The 24253-nt window shown below is 52.3% G+C and overlaps 1 protein-coding gene and 1 long non-coding RNA gene across 51 annotated transcripts in view; one reads left to right on the top strand and one right to left on the bottom strand.

Moving 5' to 3' along the window:
• Positions 1-24253, bottom strand: part of ERI3 (ERI1 exoribonuclease family member 3) — a 127116-nt gene that overhangs the window by 2223 nt on the left and 100640 nt on the right. For 19 of the 50 annotated variants that reach the window (XR_011532834.1, XR_011532833.1, XR_011532841.1 and 16 more), the window contains one exon: positions 23359-23458. The exons of 4 other annotated variants lie outside the window; for them this stretch is intronic. Coding sequence is in view for 35 of the 46 variants with exons in the window: in XM_070593378.1 (XP_070449479.1) it covers positions 23359-23458 (100 nt within the window). In the remaining 11 variants the exon portion in view is untranslated. Of the gene's footprint in view, positions 1-8608; positions 8694-23325; positions 23459-24253 lie in introns of those variants that run through there. 27 more of the 50 variants (XR_011532840.1, XR_011532775.1, XR_011532773.1 and 24 more) reach the window with 3 other exon arrangements.
• LOC139079321 (uncharacterized) lies at positions 2164-8573 on the top strand. Its single transcript, XR_011532853.1, has 3 exons — positions 2164-2293; positions 8214-8308; positions 8416-8573. It is a non-coding gene; the product is annotated as an uncharacterized lncRNA (long non-coding RNA).

Here is a 24253-nt window from a genome sequence, read left to right as displayed (position 1 = left end):
TCAGCTGAGGCCCCATCATTTGTCTCCCTTAGTGTGTATGCCTGTGCTGTGGGGGTAGAGGGTGGAGGGAGGGGGCTTTGACAGGAGGAGCTTGGCAGTTGACAGGAAGGGGAACCGGGCAGGAAGAGCTGTGCAAGAGGGGTGGGGGTGGGGATGGGACAGGAGGCCCCCGGGAGGAGGGAGGGTTACCAGAGGGCCCAGGCGCTGTGATGGCACTATCAAAAGGGCTACAGTAGGGTGATTTTCTTCCCAAATAACTCTGGCCTCGTCAGGGCACCTCCAATCCTTCCTATCTCCTGCACTCTGGGGACCATGGCCGCTGTGCATATTAAGAATAAGTCCCCTCGTTATCTGCAATTACCCAGTGGCCACACACCTCATTTCTTCCAGCAGAAAAGAAAATTAGTTTTCTATTGACTTCATCTGGCTCCTCCCTCATTGCTGGTTAAATCGCTCAATCTACCTCCCCCTGGCCCAAGTGAATGTGCCCAGCCCCTCCCCGCAGGCCTCCAGCCATCCAGTGGGTGAGCACTGACCTCCCACTTGTGCCTGGCCCTGAGCCGGGAAAAGGTCCATGTGCCCCAGTCTCTGTCCTTGGCCTCTCCCCACGCTACACACTGGATGTTTCACCCCGATCCTGAGACCTTCAACTAGCCCTGAAGATGACCACCATCCCCAGCCTGGACCTCTGCTGGAGCTCCAGACCACAGATCCAAACGCCTCTGGAACATCACTTTTCTAGATATCCATACAAACTCAAAACATCCAGTAATGAACTAATTTTCTCCCCCAAGGTTCTTCAGTCCCCTGTGTTCTCCATCCCAGTGAACGACACCCCAAAATGCCCAAAAAGAAACTTGAGAGTCAGGCTTGACACCTTGCCCTCTCCCTCACTCCCTAAATCTGATCAAATATGAACTGAAGATGATTTTATCTTCTGCCTGATCATCCACTACCCTTCCTTCTAGAAGCTGCCCCAGGCCAGACCCTGCCATGTCTTGCTCTTAGGACAACAGCTTGTCCTCCTTTTCTTCCCTCCAATTCATTCTCTTGTAGCCAAAGTGATCTTTCATATACAAATCTGATCATGTCCTTTTCTCTTTAAATCCCTTCTGCGGTCCCCTTGCCCCCACTTTCAAGTTTACATGCTTTAATATGACTTACAGGTAAAGGCCCTACAAAAGCGGGTTCCGGCTACCTCTGGTCTCACCTCTACCACTCTCTACCCCAATCCCCATATTCCAGTCTCAAGGAACCACTTAGTGTTCTCTGAAAATGCCATGGTGGGTTTTGGAGTCACACAGACCGGTTCCCAGTCTTAATTTTGCCCATTGGCTGCGTGCCCTGCGGCAGGTGCTTGACTTCTTTGGACTTCAGGTTCCTGCACTAGGGGTGACAATGGATGCCCCCCCCCCCCGGTGTCATTGTGAGGACTGAACAGGTGATACACCCACATGCCTTTGCACATGCTTCATGTTTGGAATACCTCTTCTCTTCTTGAAGGGAAGGCAAGGATGCTAATTTTATGGATGACCCAATGGTGAGAAAGTGTATACTGTACAATCTATAGCATAGATGACATAGAGGCCAGCACATTTAATGAAACTAATTGTCATTCACTTCACAAACTGACTGCTGATCCTGTGTACTGGGCATTCTGGAGTCTAACTTGTTGCAGCTGGTCCATTATAAAGAAGAAAGAGAGACCCAGATTGGGGAAGACAATTGTTCCAGTTCACCCAGCAAGATAGTGGTATGGCAGTTATGGGCTTCCAGCCCAGGCTCTTTTTCTAGTCCTTGAAGCCTTCATAAAAGTCAATGCTACCTCCTGATGAGTTTAAAGTCAATGGCACAGTTAGAAAATGAAGAAAACTGGGCAGAAGCAGCACAGAGACAAATCTGGGGCTTTAATAGGCCGTAAGTTCAGAGAGACAGCAGCACATGGTGACAACCTGGCCTCTTGGAGAGTCCTCTTATTGAAGCCCTGGGCCACCTGGGTCAGCAGCCCCACCTGCTGGCACCACTCACTGAGCTAATGAGGCCAGCCTGAAGCTGTTATGGGGAAGTGGTGGGAAGGGTGGGGGCCCACATTAGAGGTCTCCAAGAGCAGGTCTTCCTCACCTCCAAATTCTAGAAGACAAATCTGTTCTTATGTTCCTGCAGGGTCATCAACTTGAGACAAGATGACACTCTTCTGTTCTTATCTGGGCATGAATAGTCTTCACTTTGGAAATATTTTTATATTGCCAAGACTATAATGGGAGGGGTGCAGCTGCATCAATCCCTGAGAGAGGTGAGTGGGGCTAGCCCCTAACAAATGATAAGCTTGTTGGCTGGGCCCAAGGGCAGTCAAATATCTGCTTGGCAAAGGTGCTGCTAGTGGAAAGGTGGCTCAGATGGCTTAGGACACCCTGTGAGAGCTCACACAGGGCAACCACCTGAGGTGTACACATGCTCCAGTTAGCTGCTCTTTTCTGGGAACTGAACCACAGAGGACAGGAAGCAGGGCCTGGGCCAGGGCCACCCTCAGGAGGGAAGGGGCCCTAGGAAACTCTTGGAGGACCATTTATTCATGCACTCATTCCTTTAGCAAATACGCAGTGACACCTTCTGTGTGCCGGGTGCACACATGCCATGCTGGGTCACAGGGCTGCACAGACCCTGTAGCTCCCTGCCATCAAGGAGCTCAGAGACAGACCTATCAGTCGTGCAGTGTGAGCAGTGCTATGAGAAAAGGAGGCCCAGAAAACGCACCTCGTTCAGTCCGAGGATCCAGAAAGGGCTCCTGGAAGGACAAAGTCAAGCCGAGCTCTGAGGGGCAGGTGGGAGGGGGCTGGCTAACAAGTTGGGGTTGAGGCGGGGAGGTGTTCTTGGCATAGTGAACAGCAAAGGCACATTTCTGGAGGGGAAATGTAGAGTGTCCAGAATGATTTGAAGTCTAGCAGGTAGTGGGGGTGATGAAGACTAAGAGGCAGGGGAGTGGCAAGAGATGAAGCTGCCAAGGTCAGCAGTGACTGGCTAGAGGAAACCCTGAAGAGCCCTGAATGCTAAGCTAAGGGGCTTAAGATTATTCTGGGAATGATGAGGAGACACTAACATGTTTAGGGAGGGACAGGACAGGACCAGATCTGTGTTTCAGAATTATCATTTGAGGACTGGAGGGCTAAACCTTGAGGCAGAGACACCGATAAGCAGGTTGTACTATGGTCCAGGCTAGAAAGGGCAGCCCAGAACTAGGCCAGTGGCAGTGGAGATAGAGGTAGAGATACATCGGTGATGTGGAAAAGTGGATGGAGGCAAGAGATTTTTAGGAAATGGAATGAGCAAGTCTTAATGAGGGGATTGGGAGGGCTGGAGGAGAGGAGTCTCGGATCTTAGTGCCACTCACGGAGATGAGGCAAAGAGAGAAAGTGCAGGTCTGGGGCAGTGATGGACTTAGCTTCGATGTGTTAAGTCTTGAGATTTCTATGGGGACTTCTAAACTTACCAGGCATTTCCTTTACGGTTTCTAGGCCTTCTCCCTCCCAGTGTTATTAGAAAACTATCATATATTTTCTTTGAGTAGTTTCAGTTTTCATATTATTTTAATCTGTCTTGGATTTATTTTTATCTATGGTGAGAAATAGAAGATCTCACTTTATTTTTTCCCTAGTGGACAGCCAGTTGTCCAGTCACCATTGATTGAACTGTCCACACTTTCCCCACCCTTTTGAAATGATGCCTCTATCAAATATACAATTCCCACACATGGTCTGTTGGAGCCAAGAAAGAGAACGAACAAGAAATGATCAAAGAGGCAAACTGGACTGGGGGCCAGCGGGGCAGCAGGGTGACAAGCTGCTGACCTTATGGGGTGATGAAGCAGTGTTGCCTAAAGGAAGATTCAGACACAACCTGAAGCCTCCTGCCTAAAAAGTGCAGCCTGGTAACATACCTTATTAGCGATCTCTAGGGGCTGGTGAGGAAGGGCCAGAGCCCATGGAGCAGGGGCCAGCAAAGGGAGGGGTGGGGAGAACAGCACAAGGAGCAGCAGCCATGTAAAGATGAGAGAGCACAAACCCCAAGTGTGTCAATATTCTAGAACCTCATTTTGTTGCCACATCTGTCTGTCTGTCTGGACATCTCGGCAGCAGCATACCTGAGAGCAAAGGGCTAGTGGGTCAATCCCGAGCCTACTCAACAAAGGACTGCCAGAATAAATATGTACCCAGCACCACAAGGGACATACACTAAAAAATTATTTGTTGTTTATCTGGAATTCGAATTTAACTGATGTCCTATATTTTCATTAAATCGGCAACTCTACACTGGGGGCCAGCATCTCAATTCAGGATACAACAGCAAATGGTAGCTCAAAGGAAGATAGGGGCTACGCAGTGAATTTAGGACTGAACCAGCAGAGGGCCCCTGTATATCCTCAGATTCTGGGTTCGAACCCAAATGCCATCATTTACTAACTGTGTGAACTTGACCAAGTTACTGTACTTCATTTAACCTCTCTGTATTCCAGTTTCTTCTTCTCTAAAATAGGAATAATAATGATTAATTACAGCAACTACTTCCCTCAAAGGCTTGTTAGAAAGATGAAATGAGTTTTTATTTCTGAAGTGCTTAAAATAGTGGCTGGGTTAGTTATCATTATTGTTGCTGTTATTACAATAATATTGTTATTCCAACAGTTATACCCTGATATCCCACAACCCCTTGTTCTTTGTCCCAGCCTTGGCCCACATAATCCTCTGGGCCCCAAGATGGGCTACCTTGGCCCACCCGACACCCTGTCCTCAGCCACAGACTCCCTCTCCCCGCAGACACCCTCCCGCAGTTCCCTCCCGCTCCCTTGGAGACAGGGCCCTTGCAGCCTCAACTCCAAAGTGACCCCTCTTCTAGCCCCTCCCCTCGGCCCCCTCCACCCCACCGAGGTGCCTGGAGGTGCCACAGGGCTGATGGTGAAGGATGATGGTGGTTCTACAATAAGGGGAAAAGGCAATTTCATCTTGATTAGCAGGCGATTTCTCTCTCCGTAATAAGCGTGCTCCAAATAATTAGCGTGTTTTACGTAATAATGAAATTACAGAAATGCAGTCCACTTATTCAAACAACTCACCATTACCATATTTTTAAATATTAGACTTAATTAGAGTTTATCACTTCAGAGAAGTATGTGGACCGAAGATGTTTTTAAAAAAATCCTCATAAAGTGTTTATTAAGCGCTGGTAAAGCTAGGATAATGATGTGTTTGGAAATTAAGGCAATCAAACACTTACCGCCGCTCCTGGAGGCCGGGCATGGAAATGAGGCCATTACACGCCCATTACCCGCCAGCTCACAGCCACTTAGGGGGCGGGGAGAGGATGCGCCTGGCCGAGAGGGCATAGTGCCCGGAAACGCCTGTGCCAACATCCCACAATAGCCTGACCAGTAAGCACAGCATCAAACCCCTTATGTCACTTATATCACACTTGGCTACCAGGAGCCCAACTCAGACTTGGCCAGGCAGATGACTGGTTTGGCCCCAAATGCCACAGAAGATACCCAAGACCAATCCTGATCCAGACTCCCAGGCCAGGCAGGACACATCAACTCTATTCAAACTCCAGTGCAGAATGGGGACAGAAGCCAGGTTGGGCAGCCAGAGAGGTCAATGAGAGGAGATGGAGGTGGAGGTGGAGGTGGAGGAAGCTATGGACCCAGAGCAGGTGCACCACTCCCAACTCTGGGCCACACAGGAAGGGGTAGCTAGATTGGTGGGGAAGGATCTAGGAGGAAGCTGGGGAACTGAGCTGGGACCCAAAGACGCGGAGGAGCCAGGGGTCAGGCTCAGGAACACACCTTGGGACAGACCAGAATCAGGCAAAGCAGGCAAGAAGGGTGGCGGGAGAGGGGCTGATAGCTCCAGGCCCCATTTATCCCAGTGAATAACTAATTCCAGAATTTATAGTGCTGGGTTTTTGTTCTGTGGCCATTTATATCTGCGAGGGGAGGAAATGAAGAGGCAGCGCGGACGCCACATCTTTCTGTGTTATTGCTTGTCTGCCATTTGCAAATCATTATTAATTGTGGGCCCTAGTGGCGGGCCGGGTGGGGGCCGGGCTGGGTACATCCACATAGCTCTTCATCAAGGACCCCAGCCGCTGCCCCAGAGAGCCAATTACCCCGCCCTGATTGGGATCAGATAAAGAGGGAATTTTTACAAATTAGGGAATAAATAGAATTTCCACACAGGGCGCGGGCAGGACCTGAGAGGCTGTAATGAAAAACCATCCGTCACCATCAGTGTGGCCTGGGCACGCAGCCCCGGCACTCCCTCCCCTTGTGGGCCCACCCTAATGCTCAGGGGCCTGGGCGTACAGGTCTAAGGACACCCCAACCCCTCCAAGGCACGGAGAGGAGTTCCCCATTGGGCTGCGTGTACACCCTTTGCGCTGAAGAGGCCTAGGCCTCAGCTCTGACACTGTCCCTAGTGCCACCTCTCTCCTTCCCTCTCTGCCTCTCCCTCAGGTTCTTGACCAGGAGGAGACTGAGGCAGTCCTGAGAAAGGCCAGAGCTGGGAACCACAGGGCAGAGACCATATCCATGCCCCTACAGCTATGGCAGCCCTAGGGCAGAGCCCCAGCCCCGTGGACTACTCACTCTGGGCTCCCATTAGCGCTCCTCCCCTTGGATCATTAAATATGTATATCTTATTACACGCCTTGTTAGAGTATCGAGCTCTATTGACTGATGATAAATCCTGAGCCTCGTCCTGGCCATAAATTTATCTGGAGATGATGAAGACTCAATAATCTAGTCAGGCAGATAATATCATCGGGCCTTAAAAAAGATCATTACATTATATGTCAGAATTAAAAGTGAAATACGCTGTAGTAACAGGGCGGCTGCTCTGGCCATTACAACGGGTGCCCGCCTCCCCCTCCTCATTGCCAGCCAAGGCCCCATCCGGGTAGAGGGGCCAAGAAGCCTCGCTCTCCTCCTGGCTCTGGATGCCAGAGCTAGAAGTGCCAGAGGACAGCCAGATAACCTAAGGCCAAGTGAAGGAGGCCTGGCTGGGGAGAGGTTAAGGGTTAGAGGTGGCTACTGAGAACAGCTGAGCACATCTGCCATACCTGGCCACCACCTCTGCCCCAACTAGGCTTCTACCTGACGCTGTCCCTAGGGGTCTCCTGTGAGACTGTCTTCTGGGGGACCTTGAGTGGCTCCAATGGGAAGGTGACAGGCCTCACACCCTTCAGAATGGTCTAACCAACCAGGGCAGATTCTTTCCAAAATGAGGACACTGGGATACGAGAGGTTAGACTACTTGCCTGCACTGCCCAGGCATCTGTGACCCGGCCCCAGACCCACGTGCCAGCAGCCTATCTGAAGCCTTTCTTGTGAGCATGTGCTATCAATCCAGACCATGGCCACCTCCTTCCCAAGAGACCTGCCTGTCACAGCCTCTACACCCTGTCCTTTGAGAAACTTACTGCCAGCCTCTTGGTTCTTAGACCTCAGCACTAACGACCGTTTCCATTGTATCTTATTTCCACCCATTTCCACAGTCACGCCCTCCACCTTTCTAACATCTTCCACTGCTCTTCCTTTGAAATATTAAATTCAAATATCTCTAGTTACTGACAATAATACACTTTTTCTTTCATCGCATGGAACCTTGAAACCATTTATACCTCTACTCTCTCCCTCCTGTCTTCACTTTTTTCCTGTCTGCTTTTGACTGCTTACCCACAGCCATTCCCTCTCTGCCAAGCTGGCAGAGCCCACTCCTCCCTCATGTGCAAGGTCACTCCTCCACAGTTGGAGCCATTTGTGGTGATTCTATCCCCCTCGCTAGCATTGGTTTAGGGGTGGCCCTGTGTTCTGGCTCCTGAGACAGGAGGGTAAGTTTGCTGAAAGACCTTCAAGGAAAATTTCTTCACTCTTAAGAAGAGAAGCACAAGGGGAAAATAGTCCTTTATATTCTGCTGGATGTTTTCATGTCTGCACATAATGTCTGGGACTGCAGAAACCATCTTCCAACCTTGAGGGGAGCTGGCCTGCAAAGAACGTGCTGAAGATAAAAGAACAGAAAAATGGAAAAAATCTGGGTCCGTGATGACATTGCTGAGATGCCGAATTAACCAACCCTAGGATCACCTTATCTTCAAACTTTTGGGAGATAATAAATCCACTTACTATTTAAGATAGTTTAAATTGGGCTTTCTTTTTCTTGTAGGTGAAAGCATACCAACTCATACAGAATGTAAAAGGCAGGAAAGAGAAGGACATAACAAGTGGACTCTATAACGTAAACTTGGCAGAATGGAGAAGGTAGGGCAAAGGGCAACGAGGACACTGCTATTTCAGGCTAGGCAGCTGGTAACCCTTGTTATGCTCTCTCCAAACATTTGATCAAATTGTTTCTTTCTATATCTCAGGACGCTTGCCACGTTGCTAAGAAGGCTAAGAGAGTCAAGTTTAGACAGGAACCCACGTGAAAACAGAGAGAGAAGAAAATACAACTTTACTAAGAAAGGTTTTTCTTATGTCTATAGGTTGTAATCTAAGTTGATTAAAAGTCCACAGCACCACAAAGTGTCATCAGAGGCTCAGGTTTCTTTTTGCCCTGACCTTCTCAGCTTGTTGCTTACAATTTCCAGGATATCTCATGGTCCAAAATGGCTGCTGGAGCTCCAATCATCATATCCACATTTTACTAAAGAGGAAGAAGGAAAAAGCAAGAATAATGTACTTTCCAGCTAAGTCACTTCCCTTTAAATATTATTCCTGGAGGTCCTACACAACACTTTTCCTTTATCTCACTGGCCAGAACTCAGAGACATAACCATATCTAGCTGTATGAGATGCTAAAAAAAAGTAGTCTTTTAACTGGGTACATACTGCTTCCCCTAATTACTGGGGCTCTATTTAGTGAGGAAGAAGGGCAATGGATGTTGGACATGTACCAAGAAGTTTCTGTCCTAGCAACATAACCGATACACCTCACTTTGGAGCTTGGATTCCATGGTCCATCATCTCAATCCTTTCTTGCTAATATTCTCAGCCCTCTTGCTCCCTTTTCCTTCCATCACCCTTGCCTGGAAAGACCCAAACTCCGCCTTCTCTATGCTTGCATCGAGGCTGAGTGTGACTAGAGAAAATCACACCATATAGATTTGTGCCACTCATAAAATCACAGTCATCAACCTCAAGTGGGTGTATAAAACTGCCCAATCTTCTATGTTCCTGATCAGTGCGCAGGCTCTGTCTCCCTTTTTCCCTAGCGACAATTTCAAATTTTCTGTTTTCCACAAATCTCACATCCCTTAGCCCCAACATCACCCCTGCCCTCCTCACCCACACAATCCTGTCTCCTACTTCACAGGAAACACAGAAGCCACTCTTCTGCATCTGTGCCAGTCCTCTGTTCTCATCCTGTCGCTTCTAAAGCCCATCCCTCCCCTGCACCCGGGTCTGGTGTCTAACCCTGCTGCCTTTTCAGGGCCTTACATTATGAGTAACTCCCTTTCTCTCTGGTCCCGCTTCAGTTGTTTCCTCTGCACTGCTTCCTTCACAAAAGCATGTAAAATATTACAGCTCTCCCATCTTTAAAAACAACCTCCCTTTAGCTCCTTTTTCCATGTGGCTAGTACCCCATCTCTCCTCCCTTTTATAGCCAAACTTCCGAGTTGCTACCCCTCCAGGCCTCATTTCCTCATTTCCTACCCTGCAATCTGATTTCCCACCAGTGCTTTACCAAACTGCTTCCTCTAATGATCCCCATGACCTCCTGGGGCTGAAGGCCAGTGGAAGCTTTTCAGGTTTAGATCGACCCAGCGGACTATCTCAGGCCTTGCTTGGCTTCAGTGACACCCCCTTCTCTCTCCATCAACCCTCCTCCAGCTCCTTGGTACCTTCTTATTTTTCTGAGCACCCCTAAGATGTGGGGTTGCTCAGAGCTGCCATTGGTCCTCTTCCCTTTTCACTCTCTACTTTCCCTAGGCAATTTTATCCACCCCTTAGCTTTATTTACCACATATTTTCCAATAATTTCTAAATCTATATTCCCACCACCACCATCCTGGTCCAGGGCACCACCGTCTCTCATCTAGGGGATAGCAGTGCCCTCCCTTCACAATCTCCTCCCTGGTGTCCTTCTAAGCCACAAATCTGGTCATTTCACTCCCTGTCTTAAAACCCTTCAATGATCCTGGAACAGAAAAAAGACATTAGTTGAAACACTGGTGAAATTCAAATAAGATCTTTAGTTTAGTTAATAGCATACTACCCACGTTAATTTCCTGGTGCTGATCATTGTACTGTGATTATGTAAGACGTCAACATGAGGAAAGCTGGGTAAGAGATATACAGAAACTTTTCTGCAAATGTAAAATTAGTTCAAAAAGTTTGAGTTAATTGAAACAAACAGCCACCTCCCAGAGGTGCCTCACTGCTCTCAGGACAGTGTCCAAACTCCTTTATAAAGCTCCGGGGTCTGCCCAGGTTCCCCTCTTGGCCTCATCCTTCCCACTCTCCTGTTGGGCCATGGGTTCAGGCCTCTTTGGCCTCTTGCCTTTTCACTCGCTCTTCCTTCTGCCTGGAAAGCGCCTCCCTCACTTCTCAGCTGGAGCTCCGCCTTGTTCCTCAGAACGTAAGCTTGCTGTTTCCTGAGGGGCCTTACCTGGGTCCCCACATTTGCATTAGGAACCCCTTCTGTGTGCTCCCATAGCACCCAATGTTCCTGCATTGTGATTGCCTCTGTCACCCCTGCTGGACCACAAACCCCTTAAGGGCACTGATGTTATCTACACAGAGGCCCTCGGTAAATATGTATTAGGTGGAAGAAAGGAAGCACTGGAGGAAAAGATCAGGGGACAGGACCACAGGTGACCTACTCTAGCCCTGACATCTGCCACTAGAAGCCCAGACATGCCCAGGCCCTGAAAATCAGTCATGATCGTGTCCCCAGCTTCCAAAGTGCTGGAGACTTTGGCCCCTTCCCCACCTCTTCTCCTTCCTAGTATCTGGATTTCAAGACCTGCTGTGCCAGGACACTGACTGGGACCTGAGCTCTCAGCAGTCTGGCCAGCCTGTCCTGCAAACCGAGGCATCTGGGGTGGTAGCAGTGGTGTTGGGCCCCCCTAGTCCTAGCCAATGATGCCCTGGAGAAGGGCCTAGCTATGCCTGGGGACTCTGGGAGGGGGGCTGCCCTCCCTAAGCCCAGTCCCACCTGGTAAATATTTCATCCTCAAGCTGCTCAGCTAATCCCTATTAATTTCAATACAGCCGCCTTGCCTGGCTCAGCTCCCAATGCATTATTTATCCCCTTTGTTTGTTTGTCGCTAACAGGTGGGCCCCAGCGGAGGCGCTGACTGGGGACAAGCCTACTCCATCACAGTGTGGTGTGAATTAATCATGAGGACTAATGGGAACCACCTCAGCCCCAGGCACTTCGCTAACCACCTCCCCTCAGTGCACTCCCCCCACCTACCCCGGCCCTGGCACCCAGGGGTGGGCCAGGGCCATTTCAATTTACCTCAATTCAAAACAACACATTTTATATACTATCTGCCCACATAAGTCAGACACTGTTTCGTTTTGGGGATACAAGCTGAACAAAACAGACATAAGTTTCTGCCCTCAGGGAACTTACAGTCTAGTGGGGAGAGAGGCATTAAACAACTTATTTTTTAATTACCACCAAGACAAATGCTATAAAGGGGAGGTGCAGCGTGCTATGAAGGAGCAGTGCACAGGGGAGGGGGACCCGACCAAGTCTAGGAGTCAGGGAAGGATTCCCTGGGGAAGCAAATTTGGAGCTGCACTGTGAAGGATGAGCAGGAGTTAATTAGGCAAAGGGGTGAGAATGGGGGGCTCCCAAGGTAAATAAAACCACATGGGAAGGCCCTGAGGTGAGAGAAGGCATGGCAGGTTCCAGAATATGAGGGAGGGCACTGTGCCGGAGAGCAGAGGGCATGAGGAGAGCAGCTTGAGAAGGGGTAGGGGACCTCGCCTACACCAACAAGACCCAGCCTGGGGACGCTCTTCTCCCTAAACGACCAGCATTTGTCCTGGTGGCTTACCAAGGAGTCATCCTGAACACTCCGATACAAACACACACTAACAGCCCCTCTGCTAACTAGAGCAACATCTCATTTCTTGGCCTTGTGCTTGTGGCTCCTGAGAGGCGGTCAAGATCACCAATCCTCAGCTGCAAAGATCAGGAAACTCAGGTAAGCTCTTGGCCTGCAGGCTTGCAAGGGGCCTGTGTGGGCCTCTCAGTACCCTGAGGCCTAGGGCCATGGACCCTGCGGTGGGACCAGGCCTAGGGCTGGGAACACTGAGCCACCTCAGCCACAAGTGCTCACGTTGCCTCCCAGCAAGGAACATCCCTCACCTCTGAAAACCCAGGACTGGCCTGGCACCCAGAAGACTCAGCAAACATCCTCTGAATGAACAACTGAACAAAAGTGAACACCCCACCATCTCCCAGAGGGATCTCCTCCCAAGACACTCCCCTCAAAATTTTCCAGAGATTCAGAAAGAGAATGGAGCTAGCTTGTACTCAGGGTTTTACAGTACTTGCAAATGCATTATCTCCTTCACCTTCATAGTAAGCCTGAGAGGTAGGGGCCAACATCAACCCCATTTTTTTTTAAAGATTGGCACCTGGGCTAACAACTGTTGCCAATCTTTTTTTTTTTTTCTGCTTTATCTCCCCCCCCCCCCATACATAGTTGTATATCCTAGCTGCAGGTCCCTCTAGTTGTGGGATGTGGGACGCCGCCTCAACGTGGCCTGATGAGCGGTGCCATGTCTGTGCCCAGGATCCGAACCTTGGGCCGCTGCAGCGGAGCGCGCGAACTTAACCACTCGGCCACGGAGCCAGCCCCCTCAACACCATTTTAAAGAGGAAGAAACAAGGCTCAGGATGGTGAATGACTTACTCAGGACCACACAACCTGGAAGTGATGAGCCTTAACTAGGAGGAGGTCCGCTTGGCTCCTGGCTCCAGCATATCCATAGATCCACCCCCTCTGTGGGCATTTCCCCAGGGATCTCTCTTGGTGGTTCCAGGGACTCTAGCTCTCCATAACCATCTAAAAGGCACCTTGTTTATGAACCAAATGTAGCTCTGCCAGGGCAGAGGCCTCACTGTGCACATGGTCAGGGTTTGTAATTCTATTCAAAGTGGCCACTTTGAAAATCCATATGTCTCCAGGCTCCCCGTACATCATGGTGTCAAGTCCTGGAGCAGAGGCATCCATCAGCACCTCCCAACGCCATGGTCTGTGTGCCCACACGCCTGATCCCACCGCGTGCCTGTCCTGGGCTCCCGGCTGCTGTGGCGGCACTTTCTCACCCTGTGCAAAGGCTCACGCTTGGCCCAGCCTTACCCTTGCCTCAGACTGGTCTGGCTGCCGCCTCTCTCCACCCTCATCCCAAACGCCTCCTCTGCCCTACCGGGTCTCTGCTCTCTTGGAGCTAGGCAGCCTGCACGGAGGTAGCCTCGATAACTCGCTAACGTGCTGCCCATGCTGTTCTTAAAAATTTATGACTGTGCAACATGAAAAATCCGGCTGAGGAGCCGTCATTAGCGGCGCTGCCTCCCTCCCCCACCAGAGCCGCCCTCGTAAATTGAGATTTATGGCCGCAGCAGGCGGGGCGGGGGCGTGTGCAGGCGGTGAGGATGTTGTAGGGGAGACAGGGAGAGACCGATGAGGCAGCGGTGGGGCCAGGGGCTCCCCCCTGCGGCAGCTCCGGTTTATCACAGTCTGCAGTGATACCTACTAAGAGGAAGGTCAGGCCTGGGGTGTCAGCATCGCACGTGGATTCCGCTTAGCGGTGGGACTGGAGGGGGAGGGGCCTATCCTATGCCAATTACTGGATCCTTTAGATGTAGGGCCAACCAGATCTTGAGGTCCACGTGCCAAGCAAAGGTCTCTTAGTAGGAGGATTTGGGGAGGGAGAAGGTTGGACCTAGGGAGGAGCCATCATCCTTGCTGGGGTCATAAGGCCTGGGTCCCCAGAGTCAGCTTCTCCAACCAGAAGCATCTAGATGGGGCTGTGATTGTGGTAAGGCAAACAGAGAATGGGGGAGGCGGTAGAGGGAGGGAGGATGTCAGGCACCTCACCTTCTCTCTCCTTTTTCTGGTAGGAAGAGCCGATGGAGAGGATATTAGAGGCAGGAGTGCAAGTACTGGACTGGTCCCATAGCCTCCCCCCAGAGAGGCCAGGCTGGGGCTGAAGAGGAGGTGATCCCACAAGTCTGCCTCCCTCCTGCAGGCCCTGCCTATTACCTCCCCTCCGCCTCCTCCCCTGCTCACTTAGCCCTGTCAGCCAGGCCATTATGAAATTGGGGTTTCATTTACAGACTAATTAAACATTACAGCTTGTTCACAATTACAACGCGGGGATGAGGGAGTAACTAATTACGGAAGAAATGAGCTAACATTTATCTCTGCTCCCACCCTCCCTCTCCCCACTGCCCCCCCCAATCTGGCTTCCTCCCACTCTCTGGTCAGTACCAGCTCTCTAGGCTTATTTCCTAGGGTGGGGGACTGGAGGGGCCCGGTTCCCACTCACCCTGGACACAAGATCCGACTGCTGTTCCCAGCTACTCTAGGGGAGGGGCTGCGCTCCCAGGGCCCTGCCACAGGAGACAGTCAGGGCTTTTGTGCAAGACCCTGTGGGTGTGACTCAAGTAGGGGACCCTGTGATGGTAAGCGTGGCCGTGACGTCTGGGGTGCGGGTGTGGGGGGGTGTTCTGGTGTGTGAATGTGACGGTACTGTGGGGCTGTGTGGCTCTATGTATCTTTATCTTGTGGGGCAAGGTTTTGGTGTGACTGCTGCAGACAACTATTTGTGTGATGGGGTATAAGCGTGAATGAACCATGCTCTCATCCCCAAACCCCAGGACAGACTAGAAAAGAACTAGGTGGTTGCAGGAGGTGATGCTCAAAGCAGGCCTGGAACGTGGCCCAGGCAGCCCTGTGCCCAAATCCCCACTGGGCGGCCCCATTCACTTCTGCATGCGAAGTAAGAGAGGCAGCAGGGTTACCCTGCTGTGGGGCTCAGCCCATCCCTGCCCTCAGGCTGGCCTTGACTTCTGGCCAGATGACCCCCTGGGGCCCAAGGAGCCTCCTGGGGGTCTGGGGTGCCCCCTGTTGGCAAGAGTCTTGGGGTCTGCCTGGCCTGCCACAGAGTTTAATAATAGTAACAGTGAGAGTAAGCGTTTCCATCCTTCCTGCCTTTGGGCAGAAGAAGAAAGGAAAGAGGAGGGAGAGGAGGGAGTGGAGGGAGCGGGCTGAAGGGAGGCTTTGAGGCCTCAGAACTCACATCAAACGGCCGGATCTGGGCCTAATTGTCTGACCCCTGCCCCTGCCTTCAATCAGCTCTGCGGCTCCCCGCCCGCCCCTTGCCTAACTAGCAGCCATGTTCTCCTCATTAGGACAAGTTCCCCTTGCACACGTGTCCCCGGACATGTCCCCAGCCCTCCCAGCTCCCAACCCTGCCTGGTGGGAGGGTACAGCAGGGACCCAGTTTTGGAGGGGCCCCTGAGACAGCTATACCCTCAGCCACCACAGCTGGCTGGCCTAAGCTGCTCAGCCCCTCTCTCTGAGCTGCAGGGGCCTGGATGCCACGTGCCGTGACATATCCCTGGGCGGGCTCAGCTGCTGGGTGCATTCTGTCCTCTGTGTGTCCTTCTTGCTACAGCCCAATTGTCTCAGACACACAGCTCCTGAGGGCGGGATGCGTTTGAATCCTGTCCCCTTCAGTCTGATTCAGCCTGGCAGGGGATCTCGTCTGGGTCAGGGTCTGTGTTTAGAGGCTAGGAGCTGAAGGAACTTGCCTGCCTACTGTACAAGGATGGTTCCCTTAAATGGATCCAGGCGTGGTGATGTGTGATGTCTGAGGCTGGTGGCAGGGCGGTGAGGAGGTAGAGCTTGGTGGTTAAGAGCTCTGACCCTAGACAGATGTGTGCTTACATTGTGGCTCTCCCACCTCCTTGCTCTGCAGTCTTGGGTGAATAACAACCTTCTGGAGCCTCAGTTGCCTCACTAGAGGTGACAGCCCCTATCCCACAGTGTTTGGAAATTCATTGAGATAACAAAGTCTTCCATACTACATCTGGCACTCAGCAAATGTTGTGGAAGGATACTGGTATTGATGGAGGATTCAGAGCAGACCAAAGGAATTCCTCTCTCCTAGGCCACAGGCCTCATTTTGCCCAGCTGGGGTCTGGGCCCTGGTCAATAGTGTCAAGGACAGGAGGAGCTGTGGGGAAGGGTCTAGAGCCCTGCAGAAGACAAAGAGCAGCTCCCAGGGGCCCCAGCTAGTACCAGGGGCAGAAGCACCTATGCTGGATGTCACACAGCAGCTTCAGGTTGGAGGGGCAGGGGCCCAGTTTAAGGACTGTGGTGACATTAGGTCAGATGAAGTAGGTCAGTAGGGCTGGTCCATGAGGTATGGATTGTCCCATGAGTACTGTGGGCCTGGGAGGAGGGGATGCTGTGAACACCACTGGAGTGAAGGCTGTCTGGGCTGCTCTAGCTACCCTCAGGGTACCAGACCTGTACAGGATTGGGGGAGGGGCTGGACTGGTCTGGGCCCTGACATTGTCTCTCACCTTAAACCAGTGGTAATGACTTGCAAATATTGATGAAAACGCAAACTACAAAGATTGTGTTTTTCGGGGAGTGAAGGTGGGGAGAGGGGATAAGGAGGAAAATAAACTGAAATGAAGTCCAGTTATCTCCCATCTGTGGCTGCTCCTAATCCCCCAGCCCTAAGGAATCCAATGCAGCCCCTTATCTGCCCTGTCAATCACTCCATCACCGCCCAGTGCTTGGTGGGCACTGCACGCCCTCACATACACTCAAGCACATGCTCACACATGCACACACACGCACACACTCACTCCATCGACTCTTGCTCCAACACTCCCGCCCACCCCCAGCCCATTACTCCTGAGTAGAAGCAGCCAGCACGCAGGTCCTGCCAGATGGATGCAATTTGCATAATATCAGCAGCGGAGGCTGCAAGATCACCAGGGGTCAGGGCGCTGACATCCCCGCACAGTCTATCTGCAAGTGCTAATTTGGCCGGCATTGATCTGTCTTTCTGATTTCTTTGTCATTTACGTCTGCGATGGTTTGACAGCAGATACAGAGAGAGACAAGGGGAGGCCAGGCCAGCCTGGGGCTAGGAAGGTAGGGAAACAAAGATTGTACTTCCCAGGACATCACACACACACAACACACACATACATACACCAGAACCTTCCTCCATCCACCCATCAGTTCACTTGTCCATCCATCTATCCAATTTTTCCATCTATGGTTGCTACTAAAGACTAGAGCCTGGTGTCTGACAAGGATCAATTCCTCAGATGACTCTGGGGCTCCAAGGGTGCCAGCTTAGGGAGGAAGGAGTGAGCACCCCTCTCCCTGAGCACTATCCAGGCAGGCCACTGGAGGCTGCCAATGCCTGGAGACATGGCCCTCCATCTCCCCTTCTCTTCAATTTCTCTGGGCCACACCAGAAAGAACTGGACAGGAGTCGGCAAGGAGGGTAGTGCTGGGGAAGCAGGCACTCCAGCTGTCTCTGCCCCCTCCCCATAAGACAGCTGAGCTGACTCCTCCCCTCCCAGCCCTGAAGATAGCTGAAGCGGGGGTTGGGGGTGAGGTACCTCACTGCATCTCTGGGACAGCCAGAGAGAAGACTATTAGGTTTGCAGGGGCCTCATATCAATACTTCACCAGCCTCAGGTCATCTGAAGCCCAGACACTGGGCTCTTACTGATTGTGAAGCCTTCTAGCTGAGCCAGAAAGTCCTGTATCAGATCAGATCTAAATGCTACCCACTGAACCCTCAGCCAGAGTCCCCACATTCTTCCCTGCCTTGCGAGAAGGGGTCACCATAGGGATGGGGGCACTGCTGGGATAGGAGTTATCATGGAGAAGGGAGGGGTAGAGATCACACCTCTTAGAAGAAAGACCCATGTCAGAGAAGTAGACATGGTCACTTGGTCAGAGGAGGCAGAGGGCTTGAGCCTCCCACGGGTGAAAGCCCCTCCCCCCGCCACAGTGGCGCTGTCTTGGCCCCCCTCCTTTCCCTTGCCGATGGATGGTAGCAAGAGCAGGGTGATCAGAAGGAACTTCCTGCTGGGCAAGAGGGGGGCTGGCGTTTGGTGTGTGCTAATCCCAGGCCTGAGGTCTTCAGAGGGACCTGGGAACTTCAAGGAGGGGAAGGCAAAGCTGTACTGGAGACGAGCTCATTAGCCAGCACCCCCACCCCCCCACGAGGAGGAGGGCGGGCGGCCCAGGGAGCGTGGCAGCAGAGGCGGCAGAGAAAAGGCTGTCACTGTCCTTTCTTCCTTTTGGTACAAGCATCTCCCTGAGCCGACGATTCTCCCGCAGTGACACCTCTCACGGGCGCTAATGAGATCCGTGTCACAGAGCTAATGCGCTCTGACTGGACTCCTGATAGACACCCCACTCCTTCAGGGGACACCACTGGCCAGTACTGCCCACCTGGGGCCAGGCCCCCACCTGCCACCTGCCAGCCCAGCTCTCTAGCCAAACCATGCTGGGCAAGAAGCTCCTGAGAGAACCTTCTTGGTGTCTGGCCATCCTGCTTTACCATGAGCCTCAGAGGGACCCTCCTCAGTCCCTGAGCAGAGGCACTAAGCAACCAGGGCAGCACCACCCAGCTGGGCATCAGAGAAAGTTCCAGTTATTCTCCCAGCTAGCTGAAACCAGCAGTGTGTGGGGCCTCCACGTCCCAACAACAGGTGAGATTTTACTGACATTTCTTATGTGGATTTCAAAAGAGAAAGAAGGGAAGGAGGCCCAGGTCCTGCCCTTAGCGAGGTCAAGAAGGTAGGGCCTGATCACTACCCCCAACAAATTATCATCAGGGCCCAAGGCTGTATTCCGTACACTGGTGCTGGGAGGACCAGCCGAGATTGCCAGAGGAGTTGGCCCCTGGAAGACAGGCAGGATTTTCCTGGGCCAGGAGGTGGAGAGCAAACTGGAACCAGAGTAAGAACTGTCGGGTCAGGAGGTCAGAAGGCAGTAGTTGTAGGGCCCTGGCTCTGAGGGTGACTGTGGCACGGGTGAAGCGGTGGCAATGCCTCCTTTCCTTTCTTCCTCAGTTGCTGCTAGCGAAGCTTTGTCAAGGCCTGCACATTTCACATGACACGGAGGGAAGCGAGGGATGTGAGCTTGTTTTCTTCCTCGTCGCCTCTGTTGGAAGCACAAAGCCTGGCACCACAAAGATGCTTCCTAGTTCAGCACCATGGTAAGAACACAGGCTTTGTGCTCGGAAGAACCTGGGTTTGAATCCTGGCTCCTCAATTCAACTGGCTGTGTGACCTCAGGCAAATCACTTAACTGAGCCTCAGCTTCCTAATCTGTAAAATGGGAATGATGATGCCTGCCTGCATAAGATTGGTGTGAAAATTAAATTAGTTATTATAAAATGCCCCCAGATAATGTGAGTATCTTGCTGACCCTTTGCTGAAATCAAAGGAGGACCACACGGCACTCAGCAGTCCCCTGTGGAGGCTGCCCTGCCTCGGGAGCTGCCCGAGCCCACTGCAGCAGCCATGGGCCCAGCAGTTCTACAAACATGCAGTCTCTCCTCACCCACAATCTGCTCCACGCCACCCTGTTCACCAGGCTCCCAAGGAGGAAGCCAAATCCACTCCCCCAAGAGGAGGCGTCCCTCCCCCTCAGTAAGGGGCCGCGCTGACAGCTATCAACAGCCCCTTTCTGCCCAGAGCGCCGTCCCTGAGCCCTACCTCTCCCTCGGTCCCCAGGGCCAAGCCATCATGCCTTCCTGATGATTGTACCTGTGAGCTCCGAGGGGGCAAGGCACTGTGTCATCTTTGCCAATACATTTCTAGCACCTACCATAGTTCCTGACACATAGTAGGTGCAAGGTAAACATTCACTGAACAAGTCCCTGCCTCCACTCCCACGGCCACTGCTGGCTCCGAATTAACCATTACCTCCCACCTACCTCACTGTATCCCTGCTGTGGCCACCCTTTCTGCAGTTTCTCCTCATAGTTCTCCCTGTACGAACTCTCAGACTGCTCTGACTGAAGCCCAACTCTGACCAGGTCACTCCTCTACCCCAACACTCCCACGGCTCCCCTCCAAACTCAAAGATCAGCCATGCACATCCATGCCAGAGAGCCCTCTCCCTGCTACAGCCCCTGTCAGCCCCACCAGCATGCCTGCCCCCTTACTCTCTCAGCAACTCCAGCATACCAGTGGTCAGCAGGAGGCCCTGCCAGGTAGGCCCAACAGGTTCCCCCTACCACACATACCTTAGAAAAGAGGCTCAGGAGATCCCTCTAGGGCCTACGGTAATTAGTGACTTGCACATTGCCCCCCATGGTATTGTGGGAGAACCAAGCAGATCCTGGAGATGGCTAAGTGGTGGGATCTGCAGAACCCTTACCCGGCATCACCAATGCCGCCTCACCCCCCACTAAGATACATACCACTCCCCACTCCAGGCTGGCAGCTCCTCACACAGTTAATTAGCACCATGTCACTGAGGACCAGCCTGAGTGGCCAGTGACGGGAGCTGACCCTTGACCCCAGGGCTGGGAAACAGTCCACATCAAACTCTTACAGCGCGACCCTTTTAGCACGCACAGTAACTCGGGGCACCGCCAGCTGAAGCTCATTAAAGCTGTCTCTTTGGCACGAGGGCCATTAACCTCACTGCTCAAAACCCACACCTCCCCTCCCTGCCTCTCCCAGCCCAATTAATGCCCTGCATCCTCCCTCCCTTCCACACACCCTCACCCACCCCTCAGAGCCAGCCAGGAGCTGGCAGGGCAGCCCTCTGCATTCCAAGATCAAAAGACTAGGTGCCAGGAACCCCCAGTGCGCTGGGGAGGACTCTGGCAGGGCAGCAGAGGAGGGAGCTCCCTGAGCACCCACTGGGTGCCAGGCACTGCACAAGCCTCTTACACAGGTGACTTCACTGAATCTGCCCAACAGCCCGGAGAGGTGGGTAGCATTGTCCCTTGTCTAAAGTCACAGGGCTCTGGGTGGTAAAGCCAGAACTTCTGGCTCCACAGCCCTTACAACATTGTCACTCAGCCTTGGGCTGTCCCCTGGGGCCCACCTAGATGGAAGAACCTTCATCTCTGAAGGAGAGAACACCTCAGGGGTCCTAACCCAGAGTCAACCTGGGTGAACAGACAAGATGGGCATCACTGAATCCCAGGAAGCAGCAAAGAGTCGGAAGCAGGGACCCCTTCCTCTCACAAGCACCCCCTGGGACAGACACACAGAAGCAGGGCACCCAACTCAACGTTGTGCAGCGTGCTTTAAGCCAGTTCCACTGGATCCTCCCACCAGCTGGACTCAATTTCTGGCAGCTCCTCCTCCCCAGGGCCAGTGCAAGTCTTCTCACTGGTTCTCGGGTCCCTCCCTTTCCCATCTCTCTTTCGTTGATTTTACTCATTCACTCACCCAGACCACTTCTTGAGCACCTGCTTAGAGCTAGTCTGTGCTGAACAAATGGCCTCACTGATTCTGAATCACAGCTCTGACCATGTTGTTCTCACTCACAAACTTCCTCTGTCACCCCCTTTAACCTGGCTTTTGAGGCCTGCTTATTTCCCCATTTACTTTCTAGCTGTTCTATAACCCAAATGTCCCACTCCAGTCCCAGGAAACTACTTGTAGATGTCTGAACTTGTCCTCTACATGCTGGGCTTCCTCATGCCCTTGTGCTTTTGTACACACAGTCCCCTTAGGTAGAAACCCTTCCCCCATTTTTCTGCCTGGCAAACTCCTATTCATCCTTCAAGGATGCCCTGACTCAAGTGCCCTCTTCTCTAGGAAACTTCCTGCTGACCTCTCAGGCATATGACTTTGCTAGGCTTGGGGTCTCCTCTAGGTTGGATGGAACAGCTCCTATGGGAGGTAACTGCAGTTGCTATGGCCCACTGACCACTTCCTCTTTTCCCCTGGACCTCAGGAGAGCCTTGGGGTGTCCCAACAAGAACAACGTGGGGCATCCCTGAAGTCGGTGAAATGTAAATGAAGAAGGAGAAGCTACCTTGGCAACTGAAGACAGGGGAAACCTCCCTTGGGGCAGCCCAAGTGTTTCTATAATGGCCCTTAGTACCCCTGGTGGCAACTGCCAGTCTCCATCTCCTCCCAGGATGTGAGCTCCCTGAGGACAGGAACTTCCACTCAGTATGCCTAGCACCCACTGGGCACCAGTGATGTCTATGGAAAGGATGAGGGGCTAGTCTGTAGCAGGTGACTGGATCATTTTGGTGTATCTTGCCAGCCCCCTCTCCCCATACCTCCCGAAAGGTACACAGGTTACGACAATGCCATAGGGCCACTCAGAAATACCCCTGCTCCTCCCTACTTAGAACAAAGCCTATGCCTGTCAAGTACCCTGCTTGAAAGCATTTGCAGGCACACGTGTGCACACGCACACAAATAAGATATACAGAAACAAGCAGATACACTTTCTGATGGATACACATACAGGCTGATGGTTGCTTCTATATACAGACACGTGACCTCAGGAAAATGTACACAGATATACTGTTACACAAATGCATCATTCAAATAGATATACACATACATGGACACGTATATATTCTTAGATGGACACACAGAGACATTCAGCTGAAGGTGTCAGACACACACACACTCAGACAGACACATATCCATACTGATATATCAGAAGCTAGCCAAGCCTCCAATGCCTAGAACCACAGCCACTCCAGCTTCCTCCTAAGCAGGAATCCCCCTGAGGGTGCACCCCAGCTGGTACCCCAAGTGGCCACTCCCAAGCCAGGCACCACTCACTGGAGGCTGCTGCTCCTGCGAGGGAGTCAATACCCTGTGGACGGAGCCATCGGTCAGAAGGACCCCGACTAATTAAAAGCTGGTGAGGTTTAAATAATTCATCTCCTTAACTCCCATTGATCGCCCAGTTTAGTGGCCACAGACTTGAAACAATATTAAACAGCCTTCTCCAGCTCTGTGGGGAGTGGGTAAGCTGAAATGTGCCCCCACCTCTGAGGACATCACCCACCAGAGTTGCAGCCGGGGGTGGGGGTACCTTGGCCTGAATCCAAGGCCACTTGTGACCCACCCAAAGCCCAGACCCAAGCTTCCTCCTAAATGTTGTTCTGAGAGATCTTTCCCAATGGTCTGGTTCCACTCTCCCCTCACTCCACTCCCCTTCCCCACTCCCCCCAGCTATGGAGAGTGCCCTGTTAGAGCACTGCATGAGCCACAGAACCCCTCTGTGTGCCAGGGGACTGGGGCATGCGGGCAAGGGACTAACCAAGCTGCCAAGGGGATATGTGGAGGGACTGACCAATGCCGCTGTGGGGCCGGCCTATGTGTTGCAGGCTGAGGCCCTTGTTCATGTCTAGAAGTCCATTCTTGGGCCAGCAGCCCATGGCGAAGCTGTAAGCCTGGAAGACAGGAGGCAAGAGTGGTTAACAGAGGCCCTGACCCTTGAACCAACCCATCACTCACCAATACCCACCCCCAAATTTTCCCACCAGGGGTTTACTCTCCTCATGCCACCTCCTGAGAGTCCCCTTGCTGGGTCCCCTTTCCACCAGGGCCCCCCACCAGAGGAAAAACCCTTCTTCCTCTAGAGCTCCCTTCTCCTGGGTATCTCCCCATCAGAGGCCCCCAGCCCTCACTGGGTGCCCCCTCACCAGGCTCTTCTCTAGAGAGCTCTCATTTGCTAAGATCTTCCTTATCAGGACACCTCCTCCCCTCAGGGCACCCCTTCACCAGGCACCCCTTGTTAGATCCCCCCTCTTCAGAGTCCCAGCACTCTGCTGGGCTCCTTCCCCACAGTATTACTAGTCACAGACTGGTGTCAGGAAGGACTTGGAGACCAACGTATCCAGACTTCAATCCACAGAAAGAAAACTGAAGCCAGAGGGGGCCAACCACCTGCCTGTGGCCAAGCTGACTTTGACAGGGAGGCAGGTCAGGCTGTGGAAGGCTAAGTGCCATGTGAGGGCTCAACTGAGATCACCTGGGTGACTCAAGCAGCTGTGAGGCGAGCACATGGAGGAGTGTGAGTGTGAGTGTGAGTGTGTGTGTGTGTGTGTGTGTGTGTGTGTGTGTAGTGTTGGGGGAGCAAATCTCTGTTGAAGGTCAAGTGCTCACTTATGCATATTCAAAGCAGCCACCCATCGATCTGTACTTAATTGTTTTCCTGGGGTTGGGGAAGGAAGTGCTGGGGGCAT

This window comes from Equus przewalskii, chromosome 2 (genome assembly GCF_037783145.1).
Source record: "Equus przewalskii isolate Varuska chromosome 2, EquPr2, whole genome shotgun sequence".
In the NCBI taxonomy this organism is placed as follows: domain Eukaryota; kingdom Metazoa; phylum Chordata; class Mammalia; order Perissodactyla; family Equidae; genus Equus; species Equus przewalskii.
Note: the sequence above shows the minus strand (reverse complement) of the source record. Positions and strands in the feature narration are given on the sequence as shown.